A 23,383-nucleotide genomic window follows, 5' to 3' on the forward strand; every position below is an offset into this window, starting at 1 on the left:
GAGAGAAACAGAGAGAGAGAGAGAGAGAGAGAGAGAGAGAGAGAGAGAGAGAGAGAGAGAGAGAGAGAGAGAGAGAGAGAGAGAGAGAAGAAAGAAAGAAAGAAAATCACTTTGGCAGCTATGTGGAGAACTAACTAGGAGTGGAGAGATTTTGAGGGGAGTCAAGTTTGGAAAATTGTTACAATCATCAAGGTGAGAGATGACGAAGACTTGAAATAATAATTAATATTTATATTAATAATGCTTACTATGTTCCAGGCACTATGCTAAATGCTTTATAACTATTATCTCAGTTGATATTCACATCTCTGGGAGGTACGTGTTATTATCCTTTTTTTACAGATGAGGAAACGGAAATAAACAGAAGTTAAACTTGCAGCTAGATAGTCTCTGAAAGCCACATTTAACTCAGGAACTCCATCCACTGAGCCACCTAGCTAGTAGATCGGTGAATAGAGAAAAGGGACAGGATTCAGGAGATGTTGTGAAAGTAGGAATACTGACGGTGAATATAAAAATCTATATTACATGATAGAAAATATTTAATCTATATCAAGTTACTTACCACCCCAGGGAGGAGTAAGAAGAAGAAAGAAATGTGGAACTCAAAATGTGAGGAAATGAATGTTAAAAATTTCTTCAACATGTAACAGGGAAAAATAAAATATTGAAAAAACTTACTTTGTACAAATTTTTGTGTGCCTTTATATATATGTGTTATTTCTCCCCAATGACTATGTTTCTGGGGGCTAAGAATTGGATCCTTCTTGTGTTGGTTTACTTCCTGTACCTAGTACAGTGTTTAGAGCAGAGTAGCCTCTTAAAAATGCTGCCTATAACAAATTAAAAGTAAGTCACTCAATTATACTAGACGACCTCTGTGGTAAAGATGCTATAAACCCAAAGGTATGTAGTAGAGGCATGGAGAGAGAGGACTTGTAAGCCAAGATGCCAGAACCAAGGTTGGGGATCTAACCTGCCTGTCAATCAAGCGGAAGGTTTCCAAACGGAATGTTCCCAAAAGTGGCAGTTGGGGGTTTCTGGCCACAGAGAGAGGAGAAGCAACAAAAACTGGGCTTTGACTTTGGCTCTGACTCTGGCAGTTGAGCTGGCCAGGAGAAGAAGAAACTTGGCATTGGAGTTGGTGGTCTATTGGTCTATTTGGAGTTGAGCTGGCCAGGAGAAACTGAGAGACTTTGAACTTTGTTTTCTCTCTTGGGGAGTTGTCTCAGACTGAAAGACCCTTGGCAGGGGTAGGGAACTTCAGAAATTAAGCTAAGAGATCTTGCTGACATTGTGAAGAAGAAAGAAGAGTTTAAACAGCTGTTGTCCTTCATTTCTCTGTCTTAGAGTCACAGTTTGTGACTGGACTGATCTCTCAAAATCCTCAATTCTTCCTCATTTCAGATTGGGGACATCCTCATCTCTCTCACCTCAGTTTCCCATCCTGTTATCCCAATAAACCCCTTGATTTGAAAAAGGAAAGGAAAAGAATATCTTTATACTTTACTCAAGGGGGGGGGGGGGAAGAAGCTAAAGGCTTCAAGAAGAATTGGGAGGTAAGGGAGGCAAGGGAGGAGAAGAGGGTTGGAGAAGAGAGGGAGTGAAGGGGGGGGGGGGAAGGAGATTAGAAAGATATACTGATCCATCAACTATCAGTAGGGATCAATAGGCAAACCCCAGAGCATTCCCCAGAGCAGTTCCCCTGTATGGCATCATCCCTGTACCAGCATCCCTCAGCATTTCTCATTCCTACCTCCATTACAAATAAGCAGCCTCAGGTCCCTCTCTAGCAGTTCTCTCTAGTCAAAAGCCAGAGGACAGCAGTCATTTGCAACAAAATAGTTCCCCTCAGTTTACTTTCTCTATTTCAATAAGAAACAGTTTCCTCAGTTTACCATCAGTTTACCTTCTCTATTTCAGGTAGTAGTTTTCAAAGGATTTTTTTTTTAATGACCAAAGAGTAAGAATTTTAAAGTTTGTATCCAGGTCAATCAGAGATATGCTGGTATGACAATTCTAGGTGATACTATTTCTTTAGACAGAAATGTCTCTAAAGGGAAAAAAAGAAAAGAAATATATATCCAGATAAAAGCAGGAGAGAGGAACAAATGAACATTTGCCAGCCTTGTTTCACTCAAAGCTGCTATTTGGATGTTATACCTGCTGATTACACTTAAGAGCTGTTCATCTTTCAGGTCTACTGGATTTTGTGTTATTCATAAGTGTGCACACATTCTATGTACCAATGGTGAGTGGAATCATCTTTGCAAACGTTTTTGTACTTTTTTATATATTTTGAGCTCAAGGTAGGATCCCTGCTTGCCACAATAAGCAGGATACATGTTTTTCTGTAGTGGTCACCATGATGAGGAATGCTCTGAAGCTAGTGTAGGTTTTACAATCAAATCCAATCTAGTGTTCTGATCAAGGACATGTAATACCCATGAAATCACATGTCGGCTGTGGGAAGGGTGCGGAAGGGGATGGAGGGAAATAATGTGATTCTTGTAACCACGGAATCATGTTCTAAATTGACTAAATAAATTAATTTTAAAAAAGAAAAAAAAAAGAAATGTCTCTAAAGTCGAAATTTTGTTAAGATTTAATGGGTTACCTTCCCATATGAATATCCAATTCTTCTCTGATTCCCTACTTGCCAATCAACTTCGTATTTTTTTCTTTTAATTTGGTCAAATGGTCTTAATAATAAGAATTTTGTGAAAAAGGCCAGTGCCTGCTGAGTTTGTACCTCAAAGAGATAATGAGGAAAAAAAACTTGTACAAGAATATTCATAGCTGCACTCTTTGTGATGGCAAAAAATTAGAAAATGAGGGGATGCCCTTCACTTGGGGAATGGCTGAACACATTGTGCTATCTGTTGGTGATGGAATACTATTGTGCTCAAAGGAATAATAAAGTGGAGGAATTCCATGGGGACTGGAATGACCTCCAGGAAGTAATGCAGAGTGAGAGGAGCAGAGCCAGAACATTGTACACAGAGACTGATACACTGTGGTACAATCGAAGGTAATGGACTTCTCTACTAGCAGCAATGCAATGATCCAGGACAATTCTGAGGAACTTATGAGAAAGAACACTATCCACATTTAGAGGAAGAACTGTGGGAGTAGAAACACAGAAGAAAAACAACTGCTTGATTACATGGGTCGATGGGGATATGACTGGGGATGTAGACTCTAAACGACCACCCTAGCACAGATATCAATAATATGGAAATAGGTCTTGATCAATGACACTGGTAAAACCCAGTGGAATTGAGCGCCAGCTACAGGAGGGGTTTGGGGGAGGGGAGGGGAGGGAAAGAACATGAATCTTGTAACCAAGGAAAAACATTATAAATTAAATAAAATTTTTCCAAAAAATCAATCAATCAATAAAATCTGAAAATGGCCAGTGCTAGTTATTTTGTCAGCCATATATGCTACAGTAAATTAGGACTATTTTATAAAATCAGTATCTAGTGTGTTTGCTTACTCTTAATCAATTTTCCAGTCAGCCTGATCACCTTTGGATGAGATGATAAAACTGGGTTCTTTAACCCACAGAGCTGAAAATTGCTTTCTGTTTCAGGAGGGCCCCACCAAAGTACAAACATCCCATTTGTGTACATGTCTGTGTGACTGTATAAAAACAAGTATAATCAATTCAAAAGACAAGCATAATAATCATGGTCAAACATAGCTATTTATTCTTTTTTTTCCCCTCTTATAAACAGCATTCAATTTCTTACTGGAAAAAAAAATCCTAGAAGTTAAATACCTTCTCAGCTCATCACATATCACAATCTGTATATATTATTTACATTTCTGAAATAAAACATGTTATGAGTTTTCTGACATTCATTTTCCCTCTCTTTTAAAATCAAAATGATGTACTGGTATAACCTAAGAAATTAATCATTAACAACTAGAAATTGAAGATTGGCACAGTTAGCTTACAAGTTCTCATAATTTATTTCATACTTCACATCTATTTTTTCTTCAAGCTGTTTTAATATAAAGTGGATATGACTCTTTCCAAGACAACAGAACCATGTCCTTATAGGTTTTATAAGTGTCTTAACATACTATAAACATGTATGTTGAAATAAGGATGATCTTGCCTTTGTAATATTCTTACTATTTTCACCTATAGAAATTTCATTTGTTCAAAAACTGCCACATATATTTATTGCATTTTCCCCTTGTCCCAGATTTTGAGAACTAGTGGTAACAGGAATAAACACAACCTCAAATCACAAGAATTCAAAAAGAAGCATTCCCTGGATGAATAGGGCCCCCTGAATCCGGGTTCAACATGTACAAAAATAACAAACCACCAATTAGTAAAAAAAAAAAAGTCTCCTTAAAACACAGTAATCTATGGAGAACAATTTTAAGAGAGCAAGTGTTCTTAAAATGAAAATACACTTCCTGAAGTTTATTTTGAAACATTCAAAAGAACTGCATTTCAACAACAGGAGAAAACATGTGCAAACCAAAAATTAGCCAGTCAAAGCGTTCAATGGTAGTTCTCTATTAAGAGAAATCAGTATTGTCTTAAAGAACAACAAAATAAAACAAAACACCATGCATCACTAACAATCTTACCATCAGTGGTTAATACTTAGTGATGCACTTTTAAAAGCTTTCAATGGAACCAAAACAGATCATCTTGAGGACATCTTCAGAAGAAATCACAAAAGATGTAACTATCTCTTCAGATACAACACCCAAAACCTTTGTATCAATAACACTTTAGAACCACCAAGGATTTTGACTATCATGACCCAAATATCTAATTGGGGGGAGGGGGTGGGACATGGTAAATTTGATAGCAGCACACAGGCAACTTACCTGGAGAAGGAAGGAGGAAAAGAAAAAGTAGAATAATATGTAAAGTCAGTCAGTGCCTCTAGTTTCTGTCTTAAGGAAATGAATTCAAAGTTCTTTGTGCTAAAAAGAAACTTGAGGCATAAACTCTCTTTTTTTTTCCCCTCCCAAGTTATTAAATATTGCTTTAGCTAACATCATCAGCCTTATGAAGGTCTGAACGTCCTAAATGAATTGATATTCTTAAATTAATTATTAGGACACTTAAAAAATAGAGAATGATCTGTGTTCAGAATTCCCATTCCATCTCTATCATGTAAACTACTTCAACAATCATGAGGTAGGCTTACCTCTAAAAACTGTCATCCAAAATTTATGGACAAAACTTCTAGTAGCTAAAAAGGTCATGATGATTCCTACCCTGCATTTTAAGATTATAAGCACACAAAATTCTGGTGCTTAACTTAATGTTTCAAACCACTGAGAATCCCCGTGTAATACACAGAAATCTAGAATTGTTCCAGAGGATCCTTTTGTTCACAGGTCTAGTTTAGTTTCAAAACAAGTTAGATTTGATTTTGATGTGCCCAGGCTTTCAAAGAATAACTACATATGTGGTCCATGTCTTTTATAAGATATCCAAAAGTAAAAGGAGTATAATGAAAACAGGAATGTTGAGTAGATTTAAACCTCAAGTTCAACTAAAAGTACTAGGTTTATCCTGTAGGGTCCCTAATCTACAGTGATCTCCAGTTTTTTGTTACAGTTTTAATGGTTTGTGTGAATGAAGTCATAGACAGGACCAAGGAGGGCCATCTGGTATAGATTCTCCAGATTTCTCTGCCTTAAACCTGGAAGTAGATGCCCACACTACTTACTAGTCAAAACTGTTCCAATGCATCAAAAGGATTTACAATTTTTGTGGCAGACATCCTTGAAAGCTTATTTTTATGATGGATTAGAAGAGAATGACTTTTTAAAAAAACAAACATACCAGAATTTCTATTGCCAAACATGGCTAAGTCCACTTGGGAGGTCATACAATGATTCAAATGATCCTGTCATTGCTGAAACCATTTTGGGAACTCCTCAAGTTACCTTCAGAGCCTGTGGCAGTCTTTTGAGCATAATCCATGTTCATAAATCATTGTCTTTAAGGATGGATGCCATTTTAGGGGAACAGCCCAAAATCATCCAGAGACAAGCAGATGAATAGGTTAATTAAATTGGATGATACTATTTATAGTTCAAATGAAGGTGTGGCTGTAATGTAATTAATGTAAAGTAATAATGCAGATCTTCTTGTATGGCTGGTAAATTGGTTCTGAAGGCAATTCCAAAGGACATATTCCAAAGACATTTTAAGTGATGGTGGTAGCCTCCCAAAATGAGGAAACAGTCATTTGAATGAGGAAGTTATTGCATATAATATGTATATAATAGTTGAGATGTTTGGGGTTTTTTAAAATTACACATACACTATTAAGATTTCACATATTATAAATTTTTGCCTCAACAGTCATCAGTGAGCAGAAAAGCATTAAGCACGTGTTTTATTGGAACAGGTTTCCAACAAGTAGTGGTTATAGGGTGTGGTGGGTGTAAACTGGTTAAGAAAAGCTTAAAACTAATAGCTAAAATGTAATTACATAAATTTCAAAATGTCTGTGCCAACTGTTTCCAATTAGAGTAAGTATGGGGTTATAGTGCTTAGTTTCTTAGGGTAAATAAGGCAATCAGTTTACCTATTATGTGATAAACTAAATATATTCACATTCACCCAAACAGTAGTTTCTATTTTTTCAGACTTCATACCTATGTTGTGACTCAATGGCACAGCTTATATGAAAACGAAAGCAAGGGAAGAGCTTAAAAAATTAGAGCTAGCAGCATCAGCTACACCTAAGAGTTATACATACTCTCATAATTTTTTAGGCATTAAAATTTCCTATCTGGGGCAGCTAGGCAGCAGTAGACAAAGGGCCAGGGCTGCAGTCAAGAGAGCCTGGATTCAAATCTGGCCTGACACTTCCTAGCTATGTGATCTTGGATTCTTTACTTCAACTGTCTAACCCTTGCCACTCCTCTGTCTTAGACTTAATACTAAGACAGAAGGTAAGATTTAAAAAAATTTTTTTGAATACATTTTTATCATGTTTAAAACTTAACCAAGGATTTCTAGCCTAGGTTTTGTTTTATTTTGTTTAGGTTTTTTGGGAAAAAATTGCTAGCAGTACTCATGGGGGGGGGGGGGATAAATTTGCAACAATTTATCTTAAAGAAATAGATGTTTTTTTTCTGTTTTGGGAATTTCTACTTCTAGCCATGTATAAAACCAAGGAGTATAAACAAGATCCCTCTGTAATGAAAGCCTCTCTACTTAAAACACACAGAAACAATAGCAGCATCCTCCAACTCCCAATGTCTTTAATGAAAGGAGTACTCAGAGCCAGGTACCTACAGTTCTAGCACAAGAACAAAAGTTTATCTTACATATACACTGGGTAAGCAATGTATACTTATAAATGTTAGCGTTGAGAAACATTATGCCCCAGCCTAACAGTGCTACATGAAGTTTATCAGGTACAAGAATAATTTCCCACCCATTTTCTCTTCACTTGGCTGTTCTTGCAACCCTTCTGTTAGTGGGTTTACAGAAGATGAAATGTGATATGGAAGATCACTTAGGTGATCTTGTGCTTTACTTCCCTGTGCAGATGAGATCCTTCATAGACCCCTAAACCAGCTGGCACCCAATTGTTTCTGAATTAACTAATTTAGTTAATAACTATGAGCCAGCTTTTTTCTCCTTAAAAAAAAAAAAGTATGATATGTCAGTTGCCTCTTACTGCTGCTGTGCTGTATAAATATGGCCAGGATCTGATAGATGCATCTCTGCCAAGGTATTACAGGCTACACTTGGCTGGACCTTGCAGAAAAGGAATGAAGCAAAAGCAATTCTGAATAGTATACTAGTGAAATCTATCAGATCACTGCTCTGTGCATTAGGAAAGCAACCCAAAGAGCTATTAATCTGAATTCTTTTGATGGAAAGAGTGGGGGATGACTGGACTTGTCTAGCTCCAGGAGGCAGACCCTGGTAAGAGACAAGAGAAAACTAAAATTGGGAGGGTTTCATAAGAACAGCTACACCTAAGTGAAAGTTGTTGGCAGAATGTATCAAAGTCAGTTTATTAATCTGTTAAAAAAGGATGCAATTCATTTGAAACTGATATCATGTTTAAAGTCAGTCATTGTTTTGAATATTTAATTATACCACATAGTAGGACCATTCTTCCCTCAGAAAATAGTTGGGGGGGGGTGGAATAATGGGAGGATCGCCAACCTTCTAAAAGGATCAGCAGTGAGCAGTTAGGAGAATGTGTTATTAAATGTAGTAGTTGCTCCTTGGAGACAAACACAAAAGCTCCATCCACTAAATGAAAATGCTGAAAAGTAACTAGTACTTCTAAAAACTCTCACTCCACTTTTAACGACTATGCTGAGAAAGTAAAGACGTACTTAATTGTTGACTAATGGGAGTTGGCTCCAAGTACAAGAGGAGGGTTAGAACCTGGGTTTACATGGAGATTTGGGTCCTTGCCATTGGTTTCATGGGTCTTCTAAGACTTGTATTTATTAAATATTATTTCAATGGAAATATTTTTTATTCTCTTCACAGTGGAAGGAGATTTATGGCTCATTTGGCAATGGGGGAGAAACTTCCCAGACAGGGCTGGCTGCATCACCTCAGGAGATGGCAATCAATACTTTATGCCCTACAGGATAGGCATGAAACTGTATGGAAGAGCCATGCTGAAACAGAGAACACTCTGTAGTCTCCTCCAGTTTCATTATCACAGATTTTAAGGGGTAGAAAAAACCCTGTTTATAATAGAACTTTCATCATTTGGTGAACAGAATACATATCAACATCAAATTAACAAAAATAATTGACAGATGTTATTTTTTCAAAGATCCACATTCGCATCTTCAAGAATTCTGTTTCTTCATGGATTAAAAGCTGGAAATCATCAATTTAAGTAACTATGGCTTCTTTAAAATTAGTTAGTCTAAAAGAAACACATCATTCCCAACTTTCTGGGTAGTGATCAGTCCATTGTATTCAGCAATGCTCAGTCTACTATATCTGCGCTTTGCACCTCAGAAGTAAGCCTTCTGCCAAGGCACTTAAGAAGGTAAGTCTTTTATATTATGAATGGGCCACAGTTTACTTCATGTAGAACCCATCCACCAGTAGGGTCAAGCACACAGCATCACCTAAAAATCTACAATGAGATATACCCCATTCCCAACCCTTCCCCAAATTCCAAAGTAAAACAAAAATGTCCACGCCACTGTATGTCACTAAGAGAAAAAAGATTGTGCTCCATCAAAAGCATAGAGAATGGACCTTAATTACCTCTAAGTAACAGAAAAAGTTTTCATTTATTTAGGAAGAAAAAAAATAAAGGAAAAACTCAAAAAAAATCCCCAAACCACCCAACCAAATAACAACCCCAAATATATTCCTAATAGCCTGATTTAAGAAATAAATGATTGGAACAGCCTTCCATCCTCTCATCTGTCCTTTGAAGTTAGTTTTTCAATCAGTTCTTGGAGTGGAGCAAGTTCTCTTCTATCGATTAAGTTGAACTCCTATATGACATGAGACAGAGATAAAACAAAGTTTACATATTTCTTATGTATTCTTATTCCATACCAATAAAAATTCAGGAAGAGTGTGGGGTATTGAGGAGAAAGAGCATTCAGTTTGAAATAAGCAATAGGTAGGTGAATAGAGCTGCATGACTGGAGCTCAGGCATCTCCTAGCACAGAAATAATTAAACACATGGAAGCTGATTGATTAGGCTACCAGGGAGAATATAGAAAGGGAAGAGAGTAAGGTCCAGAACAGAATCATAGGTATACTCATTACCGGGAGACATAATATGAATAATGAACTAGCAATGGAAACTGTGAAGTAGGAGGAGGAGAACTCAAAGAGAACGTGTCAGAAAGGGTGCTATACAAAAGGTGTGAAGATTGGATTTAGCTATCTCCTGATTGTAACAATGAAGATACTTAGTCTAACAAAATCAGGGATGTCTTGGGAACTTTACATCACTCCACCCTACTTTGTCTAACAAAATCAGGAATGTCTATAACCATACTTAAGAATTAAGTATTTAGGAGGATGGCTTTTGATAGAGAAAAATGACAAATCAGAAACAGCTGACAGACCCCTGGACTGTCCTAAGTCAAGCTTAAGCTACCATTGGTGCAAATGAGATGCAGGAAAGTGATGTAAAATCATCTATATATTTCACGTCACTTCCTCTCATTTCTCTTTTTTCCCGGAAGGGGTGGGTTTGGCTGGAGACTCCTGTGAGCAGGATGAGTTCAGTTCGATCCTGGAACTCAAGCCTGGAGGAGCTCCCTCAGACAGCTTCCTTGAGACTCTGGTCACATGGTGAGTGATGAGACTGACTCCCTTTCCCTTGACTCTCAGGGAGGTCCCCTTGGCCAAGGCCTTAACTCCTGCCTGGCTCAGCCTGAGCCGGAGCAGTTAAATTAACTCTCTCTCTTTCTCTTTCTTTCTTAATTTCTTTCCTCTAAATTAATGAAATCACCATAAACTTCCAGCTGACTTGGGTATTTTATTATGGGATTTCCTTAGTGACCAAATTAATTTAGATTTTAAGTCACAATGCTAAAATTATCCTTTACAAAGAAGAATGGTCAACAGTATTATATGCTATTGAGAGGGCAGGAAGGATACGGATCAAGAAGATGTCAAGAGATTTTACAATTAAAAATCACTGGTGTATTTGAAGAAAGTAGCTTCAGTTGAATGAAGCCAGATTATTTGAAAGGTGTCTTCCGGATTACCAATGACATTTTTCCTAGAATGGGGTATAAGAACAAACATAAAATTGCCTAAGCAACCTCCCCTTAAAAAAAACAAACAAACAAACAAACCTAAAATGTAGAATATTGCATTCACTGTCAGACATAGTTGCTGTAATGGCTGACATTTTGCCTGCCTTGAAGGCCCAATCCAGGCTGACATCAGGAGATGATGAAAGGCTCTCAGAAAAGTCAGTTAACCACTAAGCACACTGGTCTCATTTTGTGAAGAGGATTTACATACTCTCTGACCTTTGTACATATAAGAAAGATCTTCTAGAACTGTCTTAGATCAATATATCATATACTAAAAACTTATTTAAGCTGAGAAACAATGATTAAATCAATCAAGAAAGCATTTATTAAATGCCTACCATGTGCCAAGAACTGGGCTAAGAGATGGTGTTGCTAAGATTAATAAATTAAACACCTAGCTATGGCCTTTAAAGGAAAGCAAACTAGAATAAAATTCAAGATACTGATGACTGTGGAGATATGTAGGTGAGTGAGAGGAGGTGGGGATTTGGGGGAGAGAAAGGGAGGCCAGCACATGCCATCTAAATGTCAGATCTAAAAGCAAAAGGCTTCCCAATACAACTCACCTGCACAAAAAATATGAAGTGCTTGAAAGATGTGTTAAGATGGGCTTCTTCCTGCAGCTGGATCACCGGGTCAAAGTGCTGGTGGTAAATGTGTGCATACACTCTGAACAGACGCTTCAGGATAGTTTTTGCCACTGACATGAAGTTCTTTGGGAAGGGGACACCTGGGAAAAGAAAACAAGGAAATTACTCAATAGTAAACAGTAAAGAAGAACCCAGTGTCTAACAGAGGAGGGTAACATGTAAATATAAAAATCACACTGAAAGTTTCTTTTCTTTCTTTTTTTTAAACCCATATTTTCCATCTTAGAATCAATACTGTATATTGGTTCCAAGGCAGAAAAGCAATAAGCACCCAGGGTGTCACACAGTTAGGAAGTGTCTAAGACCAAATTTGAACCCATGATCTCTCATCTCTAGTCCTAGTTCTCAATGCACTCATCTACTACGCTACCCCCAATATCTTTTTCCCCCTAATCTTTACTGACACCACTTTTTAAAAATTATGTTTATTTTCACAAATATATCCCATCTTGGGGACAGTTGGGAGGCTAAGTGGATTGAGAGTCAGGCCTAGAGACAGGAGGTCCTGTAAAAAAATGGAGATTTGAAACCTAGACTTCAATCCCCAGAAGTCCTTCGCAGTTCCCAGAATTCCCTATAATCTCACCAAAATCCCCACCTGGGCCAAGAACAAAATTTGTATTTAAACTGACTGTACCACGGACTTGGGCTCTCTCTCTGCTTCCACTTCTAAGCACACAAGTCTCTCAAGACGTAGTAAGTGAAATTTAATGGGCTATGTGCCCTAGGCACATGCTTTCTTATTTGTATTTCTTTATCCTTGATTTCTAATAATCTTTAATAAACCTCTAAAAATATAATACTTTTAGTAGGGAAACTAATTTAACTGTTACAGTCCTAGGTTCAAATCTGGCCTCAGACATTTCCTAGCTGTGTGACCCTGAGCAAGTCACTTAACCCCCATTACCTAGCCCTTACCATTCTTCTGCCCTGGATCCAATACATAGTATTGACTACAAGACGAAAGATAAGGATTTAAATTTTTAATTAAAAAAAAAATATATATATATATATATATCCCATTTCTACCCAGACAGTCATCTCTTGTAACAAGGAATTTGTTTTCAAAGCAAATAAAATTTAAAAGCAGCTCAACGAAACTAATGAGTGAATATTAACTATATCAGATGGTTTATGTAATGTTAATGCTTGGGGTTGCTGAATGAAGTCATGGGGAACATACCAATAAGGCTCCAACTAGCTAAGACTTGGGGGAGGGAATGGTGCATTCAGATTTTCACTAAATATTGACTTTTCCACAGACTCACTAGCAGCTACAGAAGGAATTGTGTCATTTTCAAAACTATTCCTTTCAGTTACGAGTTTCTATTCCTTTTTTAAGAACTATCTCCTCATATTCTTGGAATCACTTATTCACCAAGAAAAATTATCTTTGTTCTTGCATAACTGTGTCAGTTCCCTATGTACCTTTATAACTTTGGATACCATACCTTTATCAAATGTTAAATGCAAAAAAATGTTTTGCCATTTGAGTGTTTCACTTCTTACCTTCACCAACTATTTTTGTGCCCACAAAATATTTTCAATTTCAAGTTAACTAAAGTTATATGATTGTCTCTACACTTATTTGGTTAAGAATACTCCCCCCAGGATGTTGACTTTAAATGATCATTCTATTGCAAGTAGTAATAATATAGAAATGGGTTTTGAACAATGGTACATGTAAAACCCAGTTAATTGTTTATTGATGCTGGGAGGGAAGAGAAAGGAGGGGAGGGAAAGTATACGAATCATGTAACTATGGAAAAATAATTCTAAATTAATTAATTAATTTTTGAAAAAAAGAATCCTCCCCACAGACAGAGCTCTTCTCACTTATTATATATGGTATCATCTTTATTATCCACATAATATGTCCATTTTGAGTTTATTGTAATATGTGGTACATACTACAAAACACTAGTCTAATCTCTTTTTTTTTTTGGCCAGGCTACTTTCCCTTTTCCAAGCAGTTCTTCTTAATGGGAAATGTCTTCCTCAAGTAATTTTTATTCTCAAGTTTGCTGAACACTGACTTATTGTCATTTATTTCTTTATCTAACTGGTCGTTCCAATGATATCTCTCTCTCTCTCTCTCTCTCTCTCTCTCTCTCTCTCTCTCTCTCTCTCTCTCTCTCTCTCTCTCTCTCTCTCTCTCTCTCTCTCTCTCCCTCCCTCCCTCCCCCTCCCCCTCCCCCTCCCCCTCTCCCTCTCCCTCTCTCTCTCCCTCTCTCTCTCTCTCTCTCTCTCTCTCTCTCTCTCTCTCTCTCTCTCTCTCTCTCTCTCACCAATGTCAAATGGTAGGGGCAATTAGGTAGTGTAATGGAAAGAATATTGTATTTGGAGACAGAAAGACCGTGGTTCCAAACTCCAGATACTTACTGATTATGGGACCCTAAGCCGGTCATTTGACTTCTTTGTGCATCTGTTTTCTGATCTATAAAATGAAAGGGTTGACTCAATGGCTTTTAAAGTTCTTTCCTATTCAAAATCTAGGATCCCATGGTTTTGATAATTACTACTTTATAAAATAATTTGAAGTCTGGAAGTGATAACCTCCATTCATTACTACTCAGTATTTCCTTTGAGATTTCAGTTTTGCTCCTCCAATTTTGTTATAGTTTTGCCTAATTCTGTAAAGTTTTTTTTGAAGTCTGATTAGTTTAAGATTAAGTCTGTAAATTAATTCTTAATAGAATCATGATTTTTGTTACCATGACTAGTGAAGGCTCCTTCCAATTACCTATATAATTTTTAGATTTCTTTGAGTATTTTTAATTATATCTATACAAGTCTTAAGCATGAATTACTAGACTGATTCTACAATAATTTGATAGTTCTTTTGAATGGAAGAGAAAGGGGGAAACAAACATTTATTTGAAGCTATTATGTGCCTGGTATTGTCCTAAGTGCTTTACAAATATTTATCATCACAACTCACAGAGATAGGAGCTATTGTCCTCATTTTACACATGAGAATGCTGAGGCTGACAAAATTAAGTGATTTGCCAGGATTACACAATTACTAAGTCAAAAAATTTTGAATTCCGGTCTTCCTGACTTTGGGCTCTTTTAAATACACAGAAATTAAAAGTGAAGGCAATGTGTTCTCCTAACATGCAACAATCCATCCATTTAAATGTATCAAATTTTAGTCAATAGGCAAAACTACCTTTCCCCTTCCTCCTAATGCATTCCTTTCTCATCCTTTAATTTTATTTTTTTAGATATTATCCCATCATACTCAGCCCTCCTCACCTTTCATAGTCTAAATCCCCTAAAAATGAACAACTTCTTAGGAGTTACAAATATCATTGTTCCATATAGGAATGAAAACCTTCTTGATTCTCTTATGATTTCTCATTCCTGTTTCCTTTTTTATGCTTCTCTCCAGTCTTGTTTTTGAAAGTCAAATGTTTTTTTCAAAGTACCAGCTCCTAGTCTTTATTAGTTCAATAGTTTTTACTTTCAATTTGATTAAATTCACCTTTAATTTTTAGGATTTCCAATTTAGTTTTTATCTGAGGATTTTTAATTTGTTGTTTTTCTAATTTTTTAAATTGCAAGCCCAACTCATTGAACTCGATTTTGTTGCTATAGGCAAAGATATGTTTTCCCCTGAGTACTGCTTTGGCTGTATCCAATAGGTTTTGATATATTGTTTCTTCATTGTCGTTCTCTTTAATAAAATCCATAACTGTTTCTATTTCTTTTTTTTACCCAACAGTTTTGAAGAATTATTTAGTTTCCATTTAATTTTAAATTTGCCTTTCCATGGGCACTTGTCAATTATAATTTTTCTCACATTATGATCTGAAAAAAGTTGCATTTATTATTTGTGATTTTGTTTGTAGTATTTCTATGCCTCAGCAAATGATCAATCTTTGTATATGTACCATGTGCTGCTGAAAAGGTATATTCCTTTTTATCCCTGTTCAGTTTTCTCTACATATCTATAAAATAATTGTTCTAGCATTTCATTCACTTCCCTTAGTTCTGAAAGGGAAAGGTTAAGATTCCCCCATTGGTATGGTCTTATTATCTATTTCCTCCTTGAGCTCCTTTAATTTCTCCTTTAGAAATCTAGATGCAATAACATTTGGTGCATAAATGTTTAGTAATAATATCACCTCATTGTTTATAGTAAAAAATGTAATTTCCTTTAGTAAAAAATATAATTTCCTTCCTCATCTCTTTTAATCAGATCAATTTTTACCTTAGCTTTTGTTTCTCTTAAGTCCTGTTTTGGAAGTCAAATGTTGCATTCTGCTCTGATCACCTCATCAGAAATGCTTTAAAATCCTCTATATCATTAAATAGCCATTCCCCACCCCTACTTGGTTGTAATCCTAGCTTCTCTGCCTTGCAGAGTATCATATTCATCTTTTCATGTAAAAGCTACTAAATCTTGTATTATCTTGATGTTTGAATTGTTTCTTTCTGGTTGCCTGCAATTTTCTTTACCTAGTTCAGGAATGGACTATGATATTCCTGGAAATTTTTATTTTGAGATCGCTTTCAAGAGGTAACAACTGGATTCTTTTCATTTCTGTTTTACTTTCTGATTCCAGGATATTAGTGCAGTCCTTGAAATTGTCTTGAAACATGAGATTTAAGCTCTTTTTCTTTTTTATGGCTTTCAGGTAGTTCAATAATTCTTAAATTCTCTCTCTTTAATCTATTTTACAAGTAAGTTGTTTTTCTTTTTTTTCCTTTTAAACATTATTTTATTTGGTCATTTTCAAACATTATTCATTGGAAACAAAGATCATTTTCTTTTCCTCCCCCGCTCCCACCACCCCTCCCATAGCCGACATGCCATTCCACTGAATATCACATGTGTCCTGGATTCAAACCCATTTCCATGTTGTTGGTATTTGCATTAGGGTGTTCATTTAGAGTCTCTCCTCAATCATATCCCCTCAACCCCTGTAGTCAAGCAGTTGCTTTTCCTTGGTGTTTTTACTCCCACAGTTTGTCCTCTGCTTATGGATAGTGTTTTTTCTCCTAGATCCCTGCAGAATGTTCAGGGACATTGCACTAATGGAGAAGTCCATTACGTTCGATTGTACCACAGTGTATCAATCTCTGTGTACAATGTTTTCCTGGTTCTGTTCCTTTCGCTCTGCATCACTTCCTGGAGGTTGTTCCAGTCTCCATGGAATTCCTCCACTTTGTTATTCCTTTTAGCACAATAGTATTCCATCACCAACATATACCACGATTTGTCTAGCCATTCCCCAATTGAAGGGCATCTCCTCATTTTCCAATTTTTGGCCACCACAAAGAGCATAGCTATGAATATTCCAGTTGTTTTTCTAAAGAGAGATTTCACATTTTCTTCTTTCTTTTTCATTGTTTTGACTTTTAAAAAAATTTCTTGATGTCTTATGGAGCTATTTGCTTCCACTTGCCCAGTTCTAATTTTTTAGACATTATTTTCTTCAGTGAATTTTTGTACACCTTTTTATTTGGCCAATTCTGCCTTTTTTCCTAAGTTCCCCTCTTCACTAGATTTTTGTGCCTCTTTCCAATTTGCCTATTCTGTTTTTAATGTATTACTCTTCAGTGTTTTTTGTGCCTCCTTAATCAAACTGTTGACTCTTTTTTCATGATTTTTCTTGTATCATTTTGATTTCTTTTTTTTCAATTTTCCTCTATCTTATTTGATTTTTAAAATCCTTTTTTGTCTTCTAAGAACTCTTTTTGGGCCTGAAACCAATTCACATTTTTCTTTGAAGTTCTGGTTGGATTTGTTTCATGTTGTCTTTTCCTGGATTGGTGTCTTGATCTTCTGTGTTACCATAGTTACTTTATATGGCCATATCCTTTTTTTATTGTTTAATCATTTTTCCAGTCTATTTCTTGACTTTTAACATTAAAGATATAAGGGGCCCTATCCCCAAGTTTTAGGCTTTTCTTGATGCTGTTTTCAGAACTAGTGGGGGGGGGAGGCAGGGGGGAGAGTCTGTACGTTTTAAGTTTTTCTAAAGTGGTATGATCTAAGGAAAGGTGTTCTAGAGTGAGTGATCCTCTTTTCCACCCTGGAACTGTGACCAAGGTCTACGCTCCCCTAGGGACTGCAGGCTTTATTATATTAGTGCTCCTCCTTTATCCTGGGACTGCAACCAAGAACCTCTTATGGTCAATGCACCAGAATTCTGCATCCAGTACCAGTCCTCTGTAATCACCTTCTGACCAGTTGACCAACCTCTTTAACATCTATGTGCTAACAGCTGCAGAAGACCCACTACCTATTCAGTCACCTCCAAGGCATGCTTCTTGAGCCATTGGTAACTGCAAAGAGGCTTACATCTGGGCACAGGGGCCTTGCTGTTGGCTTACTGGACTCAGACTAAGCTGGACTGTGAAAAAGACCTCTTCTGCTGACATTCTTAGTTGTCTTGGGATGGAAAATTATTTCACTCCTTCCTTTTGTGGGTTCTTCATTTTGAGGCTTTATTCAAAATTTGTTTGGAAGGAATTAGGTAGAGCTCAGGCAAGTGTCTTTACTGCCTTAGTTCTGCCATTGTGGCTCCAATTCACTACCACCTTTTAATACTAACATTTATTGAACACCAAAAATATACTGATTACAGGAAAATAAATATTCAGTTATGCTTAAAGTCATCACTCTTTCCTTCTATTCTTACTCCTCTCTTTTCTACTAGCTAATTTTTTTATTTTCTATAATTATGTCTATCTAAGAATTAAATGTGATTCCCACTCAACAAATTAATTTTTTATATTTTATAGTACATTTATAGTGAAAATTAACTATTAATCAGAAAAATATAAACCCATGTGCCCTTTCCAGAACTTGATACAAAAATTATCAAGAAACCAAGTCTTTTATGGGTTAACAAATTACCTGGTAATGAAAGAAGATAAGAGTACAAAATCACTACACAAAGAGCTTACAGCTTTCTCTCTAAATATCTCAGAGACTGAAAATATTAGAGGTTAAAGATATAGATTCAAAAGCATAATGATATAAAATGGACTTCATAGATTTAGCATAGAACACCTTCCCTGAAAGAGTTAAAAGGGTTCAATAAGTGTCTTGAAAATAAGTTAATAATAGCAGTTGTTTGACTATGAACAAGTCTTTTTTCTGTTGTTTTTAAAAAACGAATAAGCTTCCTGAGCAGCATATTACGTTTAAAAATAAGTCCTATCTACTATTCTTATAATGGTTATTTCTATCATATAAAAATCTGCCTTTAACTGGATAACAAATTCATGAAAATTTTAAATCTAGAATGCCATATAACATTTGAGAAAATAAAATTATAATATTAATGAGGAAGATAGAAAGTTAATTTATTCTTTAGTTTAACAAGAAACACATGTAAAAATTTTGTAATATAAAAACTTAGTGAGAGGTATCAGAGTATATCTTGATAGCACTAGAGTCAGGAAGACTTGGATTCAAGCTTGGCCTCTGACACATTGTGGCAGGCTGTTACCTAGTTCTTGGTGCTCTAAACAACAATAAAAATCAAATTACAGCTTATTTCCCAATCTTCATCAGGAAAACTGGTAACTCTATACCTCAATGAAACCTGAGGTCCAAACCAAAACAACCATCAGCCAACTTTTTAAAAACATAATAGTTGTATAAACCTACCTTACAGGTTAGGAAGTAGCTAAAATGATTTCTTTGGAATTACCTATTCATACCAATGCAAGCAAACCACTCCACAAAAGGCAAGAGAGAAGCAAAGCAAGGACAAGAAGCAAAAGAATGAGGGGGGGAAAGAGGAGGGGGGAAGAGGGAAGCAGGGGGGGGAGAGGAAATGTGAGGGAGAGAGAGAGAGAGAGAGAGAGAGAGAGAGAGAGAGAGAGAGAGAGAGAGAGAGAGAGAGAGAGAGAGAGAGAGAGAGAGAGAGAGAGAGAGAGAGCACTCCCATGAGCATAAAGAATCTCAAATGACATTTCCATATCAAGACTCTACAAGTGATTTTACCTATTTTGGATGGAAATAATGTCTCATCATCCAACTGGTCCTGTACCCAGGTCATCAGATAATCAATATACTTTGGTGCAGAGCACTTAATAGGCTTCTTTATATTGGTTCCATCTGCCCAATGATATTCATATCTGAATTAGAAAAGACATAAAAATTCAAGACATATATATATTTGCTTTAAAAGTAATCCATTTCTTCTCCAAATAATCTTAAAAGAAAAGATTTATAAGGACTGAAATGTTATCATCATATTATATTTAACTTTGGGTTTTATGACAAACCATTATTACTAGGCAGCTGCCATCGTATCAACTTCTCCTTTCATGTCAAGGAGATTCCCCATCCCCTATTTGTTATTTCCACTTGATTCCCTTTATTTCAAAACCTCTGGATGGAGCAATAATATGAATGTCAGAGTAGAATGAATTATTTACTTCCCAGTTCCTTGTTAATTTTGTTCTAAGTTCAGTAGTTGTTTTACTGAATTGAAAAGAATTCCTAACACATAAGTTAGGTCTTTTTCATCAGTTTTAAAACATGTGTTGCTGGGTTTCGAGCTTTTAGAATGTAGTTGTAAGGTATAAATGAGGAAAATATTTCAACAAACTTCTGAAAATCTTTGATTTAAAGTTATACATGTCTCCAAAAATAAATCAGTACTAGCTATATAGTTACCTGCAAAGAAGTGGATAACTTTAAGAATTATTGCTTTAAAACATGACATTTAAAAATTCAAATGTTTCACTAAGGAAGAAATGTAAGCTTGAATTCCAAACTGATAACATACCATTTCCCAAAGACAATATTGTCTACCATCTACTTCAAATTAAAGATGAATTGGTTATGGAATTAATCAAAGTATCCATCTTATTCTCTCGAAGGAGATTCTTGCTATCTTCAAATACACCATTCCATTTTCATGAATTTGAGGTGAATAACACAAGAATTGCTGGTAAATTACAACCTGAAGATCTATCAAGTTCATTTTGACTTCTTACTCCCTTCCTTTGAATCCCTGGTATAAAATGACTTTGTCTGAAGCAAGTTTGAGGAAGAAGAATTGACATGTATTATCTGATTAAAATGACTTGTCTAATGACTTAATAAAGAGCAGAAGATATGAGAATAAACAAAGGTTACCAGAAAATGATTACCATGTTAACAAGTTCCTCAATTGTGGACTTTTAAGGTACTTTCCAAGTTCAAAACCTATCCCCAACTACAAGTGGTAGAATGTTTTCATCCTCTGAGGGCACTGTTTGTCTTATGCACTTAAAATCAATACTAAAGAATCAGTTCCCTTCTGCCTTCTTTTCATGTGAAAAGCCTATTTGGCTTTGAGCCTCTCTATTTTTCCACATCCCCCCCTTTTTTTTTTATTTTATTTTATAACATTTTTTTATTTAGACAATTTCAAACATTATTCCTTGGATACAAAAATCATTTTCTATTCCTCCCTCCCCTCCCAGAGTCGACACGCAATTCCACATGTGTCCTGGAATGCGAACCCATTTCCATATTGTTGGTATTTGTATTAGGATGTTCATTTAGAGTCTACATCCCCAATCATATCCCCTCCACCCCTGTAGTCAAGCAGTTGTTTTTCTTCAGTGTTTTTACTCCCACAGGTTTTCCTCTGCATGTGGATAGTGTTTTTTCTCCTAGATCCCTCCAGATTGTCCAGGGACATTGCATTGCCACTAATGGAGAAGTCCATTACCTTTGATTGTACCACAGTGTATCAGTCTCTGTGTACAATGTTCTCCTGGTACTGCTCCTTTCACTCTGCATCAGATCCTGGAGGTTGTTCCAGTTCTCTTGGAATTCCTCCACTTTATTATTCCTTTGAACACAATAGTATTCCATCACCAACATACACCACAATTTGTTCAGCCATTCCCCAATTGAAGGGCATCCCCTCATTTTCCAATTTTTTGCCACCACAAAGAGCACAGCTATGAATATTTTTGTACATGAATTGACAACTCCACCAGCAATGAATAAGTGTCCCCACTTTGCCACATCCCCTCCAGCATTCATTACTTTCCTTTGTTGTCATGTTAGCCAATATGTTAGGTGTGAGGTGATACTTCAGAGTTGTTCTGATTTGCATCTCTCTGATTATAAGAGATTTAAAACACTTTTGCATGTGCTTATTAATACTTTTGATTTCTTTAACTGAAAATTGCCTATTCATGTCCCTTGCCCATTTATCTATTGGAGAATGGCTTAATTTTTTTTTTGTACAATTGATTTAGTTCTTTATAAATTTGAGTAATTAGACGTTTGTCAGAGGTTTTTGTTATGAAGATTGTTTCCTGGTTTGTTATGTCCCTTCTGATTTTGATTATATTGGTTTTGTTTTTACAAAAACTTTTTAATTTGATGTCATCAAAATTATTTATTTTACATTTTGTGACTCTTTCTGAGTCTTGCTTGGTTTTAAAATCTTTCCCTTCCCAAAGGTCTGACATGTATACTATTCTGTGTTCACATAATTTACTTATTGTTTCCTTCTTTACGTTCAAGTCATTCACCCATTCTGAGTTTATCTTGGTGTAGGGTGTGAGGTGTTGACCCAAACCTAATCTCTCCCACACTGTCTTCCAATTTTCCCAGCTGATTTTATCAAATAGTGGGTTTTTGTCCCAAAAGTTTGGATCTTTGGGCTTGTCATAGAATGACTTGCTGAGGTCATTTACCCCAAGTCTATTCCACTGATCTTCCTTTCTGTCTCTTAGCCAGTACCAAATTGTTTTGATGACCACTGCTTTATAATATAGTTTGAGATCTGGTACTGCAAGGCCACCTTCCTTTGTATTTTTTTTTTCATTATTTCCCGGGATATCCTTGATCTTTTGTTCTTCCAAATGAACTTTTTGTTTTCTTCTAATTTCAGTAAAAAACTTTTTTGGAAGTTCGATGGATATGACACTAAATAAGTAAATAAGTTTGGGTAGGGTGGTCATTTTTATTATGTTAGCTTGCCCTACCCATGAGCAGTTAATGTTTTTCCAATTGTTCATATCTAGTTTTAGTTGTGTGGAAAGTGTTTTGTAGTTGTGTTCATATAGTTCCTGTGTTTGTCTTAGCAGATAGATTCCTAAGTATTTTATATTGTCTATGGTGATTTTGAATGGAATTACTCTTTCTAATTCCTGCTGTTGAGATGTGTTGGAGATATGTAGAAATGCTGATGACTTATGTAGGTTTATTTTGTATCCTGCAACTTTGCTAAAGTTGTTGATTATTTCCACTAGCTTTTTGGTTGATTCTCTAGGATTCTTTAAGTAGACCATCATATCATCTGCAAAGAGTGATAGCTTGGTCTCTTCATTGCCAATTTTAATACCTTCAATTTCTTTTTCTTCTCTAATTGGTACTGCTAGTGTTTCTAGTACAATGTTAAATAATAAAGGTGATAATGGGCATCCTTGTTTCACTCCTGATCTAGTTTGTCCCTATTACAGATGATGTTTGCTGATGGTTTTAGATATATGCTGTTTATTATTTTTAGAAAAGGCCCTTCTATTCCTATACTTTCTAGTGTTTTCAATAGGAATGAGTGTTGTATTTTAAAGGCTTTTTCTGCGTCTATTGAGATAATCCTGTGATTTTTGTTGGTTTGCTTATTGATATGGTCAATTATCGTGGATGGTTTTCCTGATATTGAACCATCCTTGCATTCCTGGTATAAATCCTACCTGATCATAGTGAATAACCCTCCTGATCACTTGCTGGAGTCTTTTTGCTAGTATCCTATTTAAGATTTTTACATCTATGTTCATTAAGGAGATTGGTCTGTAGTTTTCTTTCTCCGTTTTTTACCTGCCTGGCTTTGGAATCAGTCCCATATTTGTGTCGTAAAAGGAATTTGGTAGAACTCCCTCTTTGCTTATTATGTCAAATAGTTTGTATAGTATTGGGATTAGCTGTTCTTTGAATGTTTGATAGAATTTACTTGTGAATCCATCTGGC

General features: G+C 36.0%; 1 protein-coding gene across 2 annotated transcripts in view; it reads right to left on the reverse strand.

Moving 5' to 3' along the window:
• Nucleotides 1–3,690: 3,690 nt before the first annotated feature.
• MOB1B (MOB kinase activator 1B) overlaps nucleotides 3,691–23,383 on the reverse strand; it is a 92,621-nt gene continuing 72,928 nt past the window's right edge. The window contains exons 4-7 of one of the 2 annotated variants that reach the window (XM_056803355.1): nucleotides 21,126–21,248; nucleotides 19,403–19,536; nucleotides 11,350–11,513; nucleotides 3,691–9,495 (exon numbers count right to left, since the gene is read on the reverse strand). In XM_056803355.1, the coding sequence (XP_056659333.1) occupies nucleotides 9,418–9,495; nucleotides 11,350–11,513; nucleotides 19,403–19,536; nucleotides 21,126–21,248 (499 nt within the window). In that variant the 3' untranslated portion in view covers nucleotides 3,691–9,417. The remainder of the gene's footprint in view (nucleotides 9,496–11,349; nucleotides 11,514–19,402; nucleotides 19,537–21,125; nucleotides 21,249–23,383) is intronic. The other variant, XM_007495651.3, reaches the window with a different exon arrangement.

This window comes from Monodelphis domestica, chromosome 6 (genome assembly GCF_027887165.1).
Source record: "Monodelphis domestica isolate mMonDom1 chromosome 6, mMonDom1.pri, whole genome shotgun sequence".
Classification (NCBI taxonomy): Eukaryota; Metazoa; Chordata; class Mammalia; order Didelphimorphia; family Didelphidae; genus Monodelphis; species Monodelphis domestica.